We start from the raw sequence: 7,727 nt of genomic DNA, 5'->3' as shown, positions 1-7,727 counted from the left end.
CATCTTAGCTATTCCATCGGTTATTTGCTCCCTCCCACTCACTAAGGTTCATTTTATCATATGAGTTTTTGAGTTATAAACTTTCAGAATTAACATCACATCCTTTTTTCTTCGGGAGACATGAAATAAAACTAGCACCAAGGTGTGGGCCTAATGGTCTGCACCGTGAGCTCTCAGGTTCAAATCTTAGCAGAGATAAAATATAAGGTGATTTTTTTTCCATCTGTTTTAGCATTGATGGACAGAATTACCTGGTACCTGTTGTTGGGAGGAGATGATAGGTATCCCGTGGAATTAGTCGAGGTGTCTTTGTATTGGCGCGAACACTACGTTTATTTAAACAAAAAAAGTCATGAACTAAAACAACTGCACATTTGAAGTTACAAGTTAGAATAAACTTTTAGATACGCGGCAGAGCTGTAACATCGACATGATAATCTCACAATCAATGTGGCGTGGAGCGTAGTTTTCGTGCGATTAACACGATGTCCCTGACTGGTGTCTTATCCCAGTCAATAACCAGCTGGACCTTTTAATTATTCCCCTCTAGATTCTTCTTACCAGTTGTAGCATTTAGTAAGAAGAAAAATGGAAAGCAAATAATTTAGGCCCAGTTTGTCCACAGATATAAAAAAATTCACTTTTTTTGGAATTTTATAGTTGGAGTTGTATTTGGTCATAATTTTTGAAATTGTAATTTTTGGTGAAAATGTAGTTGTAAAAAAGTGAATTTTTTTGAAAAACAAGTTTTTGGTATTTCGGAATACAACTTCAAATTATATTCGGAATTCTTATGGCCAAACGCTGAAAAGTGAAAAAAGTGAAAAAAAATTCCGGAATAAAGTGAATAATTCTTATGGCCAAACGCCTACTTAATGAATTGGGATGGAAATAATTGGTGACTAGGATTTTAATTTTAGTCGAAACAAAAACATAGTATTAGGTAATTTCTTCCACATGTACTCGATTGAATTGAGGTTGCCTCAGGTTTAGATGGTCTTCCTCCGCTGGTCACGTAGTTGAAGGGTGGAGGTGTAGAGTTCACGCCAAACTGTTTGTTACTGCCCTATTTTGTGCTGGTTTTAAATTTTTGTCCCTCAAAACAAATAATTGTTTTTTTGCGAGACATAAGTTTTGTATTTTCGCATCATAATATTCTATAAGTTATGCTGGCATGACTAATAAACTTATGCCAACATAGATTAGACTGCAACAACAAGAACAAGAACAACAACAACAACAACAACATACCCAGTGGAATTTTACAATGTGGGGTCCGGGGAGGGTAGAGTGTATGTAGGCCTTACCCTCACCTTGAAAGATAGGGAGGCTATTTCCGAAAGACCCTCGGCTCAAGAGAGAACAAGGCAAAAAGGTTAGATAAGTACAAGCATATCAAATCAATATGAAAATGAGAAATAACAAAAGGGAGAATGTCATGATAAAACAGTCTGGAAAGAAAGGAGCAGTAGCTACCATAGATAAATAATATAATTGAAGTACAAGATAAATTTGACTGCCAAAGGACAAAAATTAAACCAGCCCATTTGAAGGATAGTTCGTGCAATTTCTTAATCATTTTTTTGCGCAGATTGCCTTTCTTTTGGTGTGGTCTTTAAATTTTGCCCCCTCATATTTGTGGCCTTTAAATTATGCCCCTCATATTGCTGGTCTTTAATTTTTGCCCTTCGCATTGCAACCCTGAGCGTTCACGCAGAAATCATGAGGTTCTGAGTTCGAACCCCCGCTCAAGCATAAATTAAAAAAAAAAATTGCAAGGCAAGGTTTGGGTCACGTGTATGCCGGATTCGGCATACACTTGTTAAGGAATTACCACATTTATGCCGGACCCGGCATACTCATGCCTTATGGGCAGACTTGGCATAAGTATGCCGAGTCCGGCATAACTTTGGTAATTCCTTAACAAGTTTATGCCGGTGGGGGCATACTTATGGACAAACTTTTAATGGGCAAATTTTTATGTCGTACCCGGTATAAACTTGTGAAGGAATTATCAAAGTTATGCCGGACCCGACATACTTATGCCAAGTCTGCCCATAAGGCATAAGTATGTCGGGTCCGGCATAACTTTGGTAATTTCTTCACAAGTGTATGCCGGTGGAGGCATAGCGAAATTTAAACTCTGTCTTGCGATTTTTTTTTAAATTTTGATTGTGTGGGGGTACGAACCTGGAACCATGAATTTTAGCTGAAGGGCAAAATTTAAAGATTTCAAATATGAGGGACAAAATTGAAAGACCACCCAAATTCTTAACTTTCACCTCATAATTTTTTTCATATTTTCTTTTTAAAAAACAGGCCTCTTACATTCAAAAATTTGTTGTAAAACCGTTCTCACTCTTCCTCGTGGTTTTAGTGGCTGTCAGAAGACTCCTATATTGTCTGTTGTTGAGTAGGACATGAAATTTTTTAGAGTTTAAGTTAATACAGTCCGTGCAAGGAATAATGAATATTTTATATTAATATGTCATATTTAAACTATTATAATTATGAAACAAAACTTATTGTTAATATAACTTTTTTTCTGTAGTGATAATATATAATACGTTACTTACGAGGAGATATATTACAATTTTATTTTGAATAAAGGGAACACATAAGAAAAGAACAAATATGTGAGGTTTAAATATACTGTTAATCAAATCATAGTGTTAAGCAACGTTATAAGTGGAAATCTACACTCACTCTTAACTCATATCAATAAAAGGAAATACTCTCTGTCTCAATATATATGATACATTTGAACTTCCGAAATTTTTCAATTTTGACTGGAAATTCGGACATAGAAGCTTTAAGAATTTTGAAGTAAAATTATATTTGGAAACTATGTAAATATGTAGTGTTCTATCCATCTCAATTATTTGTCGCTTTTTTATTTTACACGCCCCTTAATAAATATTAATTAGGAGAAGTATTTGACTATTTTACCCTTCTCTATGTTTAAGTCATAACCTCTATCCATTAAACGTTTACTTTATTTATGTGCCACTCTATTAATGACACAATTCCACTAAGGATAAAATGAAAAAAAAATAATTAATTGTGTCTTCAATTTCTAAAACGACAAATAATTTGAGACAACTATTTTTTAGTAATAACGTCATATAATTTGAGACGGAGGGAGTAATATAAATCACAATTATTAACAATTTAAAATATTAAGTATATAAAGAAATTCAAATTTTAAAAAAAATTGATTGACTCTCAAAATTCTAAGTGTTCCATATAAGTTGAGACCGACGAAATAAAATAGAAATAATGGACAAAAACACACCTCTAAGTATCAACTATTTTTGAGTTTCCTACCTGAACTATCAAGTGTGAGAGTTTCCTACTTAAGCTATCACCAATTAGTTTGCAAAATACACCTCAACTACCAGTTGTGAGAGTTTCCTACTTAAATCATTAATAACTAATGGCCAAACCCATCGATAGACACTTGTGGTCGTCCACTTTTTTCACTTGAGCACCTAAAGTGACCTTTGTTCCATTTAGACACTTCAGGTGGGTCATTCCTATTCCACTTAAACACTTTTGCACCGTTATCGGAGCAAAACCAACACCAAAGGGGCGCCACCTCACCGCACATCCAACGCCCAAAAGCCCCAATTTTTAATGGTCAAAACTCCACGAATTTACAAATTAGTGAATTTACAATTAAAATGAGTTGGCACAATTTAATTGAGTTGGCACAATTTAAATGAGCTGACACAATTTAATTGGCCACTTAATCCATGTAGGAGACGATCGGTGTTGGTTTTGCTCCGATAACGGTGCAAAAAGTGTCTAAGTGGAATAGCAATGACCCTTTGAAGTGTCTAAATGGAACAAGTACCACTTTAGGTCTTGAGTGAAAGAGTGGACGACAAATTGCCTGTTTGTTGATGGGTTTGGCCATAACTAATTTGTGAAACACACCTCAAAACTGATAGTTAAAGTGTATTTCGCAAGCTAGTTAGTGATAGTTTAACTAGGAAAAGTGAACAAATGATAGTTCATGTGTATTTTATAAATTAGTTCGTGATAGTTTAGATTTAGGGGTGGCAAACGGGCGAGTCGAGTCGGATATGGGTTGAGTCGAAAATGGGTTGATAAAAAACGGATCAATTACCCGACCCGCCCATATTTAACATGGTTAAAAATTGGGTTACCCGACGGATAATATGGATATCCATGTTATCCAAAGCTACTTCAAAGATGTTGGCTTCATGTAGCCAATATGGAGAAGATTAATTTACTATTTTGTCCACAAATTCAATCCTTAGTACATAGTTGCGCCTCAACATTTGTGGGAAGAATAAAACTTCGAACCTTTTCAATGACACGACCTTAAAGAAAATCTTTTTTGGAAACTATCCACCCAACCCCAACCCCTACCACCCACTACCCAAGCAAATCCCAGCCCCACCAAACGACCACCCTCGAACGCACTTCATCTTCACCTAGCCACCCTAACTCTACCCCATCCCACACTACCGTTCCACCCAACCCTCACCCACCCCCCTCCAAAGCGTCTATTTCATATATAACTACTTTGCACTTTGGAGACAACCCCAAAAAGTGACTATGTTTGTAAACTAGCCATTTTTTAAAAGTGCCACAAAAATGGCTCTTTTTGTAAATTGACCATTTTTGAAAAGTGACATAAAAATGGTTATTTTTGCAAAAATAGATTTCTTGCAAAACGATCGAAAATGCAAATTTGCAAAAATAACAACTTTTTTTTTTGTCATTTTTTAAAAATGGGCCACTTTACAAAAGTAGCCATTTTTGTGTCACTTTAAAAAAATGGCTACTTTACAAAAGTGACCACTATCTTAAAAATGGCACATTGTAAAAATGGTTATTTTAATACTTTAAAAAAGAAGCTATTTTAAAAAATGGCTACTTTTGCAAAACGACTATTTTTGAAAAGTAGCTACTTTTCGCAAGTAATATTTTGAAAAACGGCTACTTTTGTAATGTGATAGGGGTAGGGGATGGGGTAGGTGGTTATAGGGATGGGGAGGGAGGTAGTGGGGTAGGAGGGGGTGGTTAAGTGATGGAGTGGGGGTGTAGGGGTGGTTAGGTCGTGGGGTGAGGGGGTAGGAGGGGGAGGGGGTTAAGGAACTTGTTTTTCTAGAGAAAATGTTTTCCAAAACATTTGACCAACCAAATATGGGAAAATTAGAAAACATTTTCTCCATACCAAACACACTCTAAATGTTGTGAGTTTTATCTATTTTACCCATTAACTTATCCATATTTTAAATAGACAATATGAGTTGACTCATATTGGACCCATATTAAATGGATTGGGCATTCAATGAATCGGACGGATAACTATATTTTTTTTAATCCATTTTATCACCTCTAGTTTAAATGAAAAACTCTCACACCTATAATTCTGATAGAAAATTCAAAAACATGTGAGGTGTGTTTTTGACCCTAAAGCCGCATCACACTCCGTTTCTCATAATTGTCACATCACACTCCAATATTCCTTCACCCACGTAACCAAACTCATCTCAACACGAAACAGAAAAAATGTTCCTCCTTAATAAAACCACCACCACCATAACCATAACCATAACCATAACCATAACCAACCCTTCTCTTTTCCTTTCCCTATCTTAAAAAAACCCCAATTCCATTCCTCCAATTTCACCATTCCCTTCATCCAATTCTTCCCCAAACATGAATTCCCCAAAGACGAATTCCCCAAAGATGAGTAGTTGGCTCAGCAAACTTGGTTTCGGTTCCCGATCCGAATCCGAATTAAACTCACCTACTTCTTCTTCATCTGCAATTCCTCAAGGACCCGACGACGACACACCCGACCCGGGTCACCAATTCGCCCAATTCGGGGCGGGTTGTTTTTGGGGCGTTGAATTGGGGTATCAGAGAGTGGCAGGTGTTACAAAGACTGAAGTTGGGTACTCACAGGGTTATGTGGATAATCCTAGATATGAAGATGTGTGTTCTGGTACTAGTAATCATAGTGAGATTGTTAGGGTTCAGTATGATCCTAAAGAATGTGATTATGATACTTTGCTTGATGTCTTTTGGGCTCGTCATGATCCTACCACCCTTAATCGTCAGGTAGGGTTTCGATTTTCATGTTTTTTTTTTTTTTTTTTTTTTAGTAAAGAGTGTCTCTTTCTATATGTGTTAAAAGTTAGGAATTCCAGCTTATGCTTTTGGCTTATTTTTATTATTTTGACTTAAAAATAAGTGCTTAAAAGCACTTTTTAATTTACCCAAACACTTCAAAAGTGCTTAAAAGCTATTTTGGCTTAAAGGCACATAAAATAAGGCAATCCAAACAGGCTTTTAGTAAAGAGTGTCTCTTTCTATACGTAGTAAGTTGACAATTCAAACATAACAAGTTTCAATCCACAAGATTCAATGGACATTTTAGTGCGTTACACACATCTTTAATTTAGGACCGCCTTATTCAAAAGTCTCTTTTTATTCCTTAAACTTTGTGCCTAGTTAAACTAAGACACTTAAATTTGGATGGAGGGATTATACTCTTTGGTCTTTTGGGGGTTATTATGGATGGTTCTTGGTTGAATATATTTTTTACTGAGCTTATTTGTGAAATCATATGCGGAAGTTTAATTTGTAATTAAGAAAACTTTGATGAATTACCTGTCATTTTTTGTTTTTTGTTTTGATGATTTGATGTTAGAATGATGTGCTTACCTAGGTCTTTTACTTTGATTGATTTATAGAGTTGAAGCTCAGCAGTGAAGTTGGAATCTTTATTGAGTGTTTTGTGAGGTGAATAAAAAGTTATCATTGGAAAAAGAGTTAATGGTTAAAAAACACATCTAAACTAGTATTTTCTCGCGAGTTTCATACCTCAACTATCCGTTGTTCCCTTTACCTACCTAAACTATCATCCCCTTTGTATTAAAACACACCTCGATGCTGATTTGTACAAAAGGAGTGATAGTCTAGGTAGGTAAATGGAACAATGGATTGTTGAGGTTTGGAACTCGCGAAAAGGTGATAGTTTATGTGTGTTTTTACCATTAACTCTTCGAAAAAACCATCAGATCTCTTTTTGAAAAATAGGATTTCTATTTGAAAACATCCACAAGCCATTTCTTAAGAAACAACCTTTTAAAAAGTTCTTCAAAAAGATTGGAAAAACAAGTTTTTGCAAGATCTCAAAGAATGTTCCATAAACAAAGGCCACCTAGTGTTGGGAAGGCACTGTTTTGGTGATAATATAGTGAAGGTCAGGTCTTCATTTAATGTTTAATCATATTTGATGTACTTTTATATAGATGACCGTAGCTTTTTACCCATTAAAGTAATTTCATGTGAATATCATCAAACCTCTGGTTGCTTCTGCCTCAGGTTGATATTTAATTAAGATCTTGCTTGTTTGCTTCTCCTGTGATGGTTATGCATGTAGTTCTCTTGCTCCAAGGAGGGAACAGTAGCAGAGTAAGCCGGAGTTGTAATTTTGTGGCAGCATAAGGCTTGGCAACACTTTTTGCATGTTATTTACGTGTTTGTGGAGATACTCTCACGATGTGGAAAGAAATTGTAAATGCTATATATGAAAGGAAAATTGGAGCAAAATAGGGTCTATGGCCACATGGATGAGGTTTATGGAAACATATCAGGTATTTGTGGAAAAAATTCAAGAGTTATACTGGATTCAAAGTTGGCGATGAGCAAAAATAAAATGGACTGGACACTCCCCTAAA

At 35.7% G+C, this 7,727-nt stretch overlaps 1 protein-coding gene across 1 annotated transcript in view; it reads left to right on the top strand.

Moving 5' to 3' along the window:
* Positions 1-5,727: 5,727 nt before the first annotated feature.
* LOC132053779 (peptide methionine sulfoxide reductase-like) overlaps positions 5,728-7,727 on the top strand; it is a 3,552-nt gene continuing 1,552 nt past the window's right edge. Inside the window, exons 1-2 of the mRNA XM_059445883.1 lie at positions 5,728-6,102; positions 7,430-7,461. Of these exons, the coding sequence (XP_059301866.1) occupies positions 5,728-6,102; positions 7,430-7,461 (407 nt within the window). The remainder of the gene's footprint in view (positions 6,103-7,429; positions 7,462-7,727) is intronic.

Source organism: Lycium ferocissimum, chromosome 4 (assembly GCF_029784015.1).
Source record: "Lycium ferocissimum isolate CSIRO_LF1 chromosome 4, AGI_CSIRO_Lferr_CH_V1, whole genome shotgun sequence".
Lineage (NCBI taxonomy): Eukaryota > Viridiplantae > Streptophyta > Magnoliopsida > Solanales > Solanaceae > Lycium > Lycium ferocissimum.
This window is presented reverse-complemented; position numbering and strand designations above follow the sequence as displayed.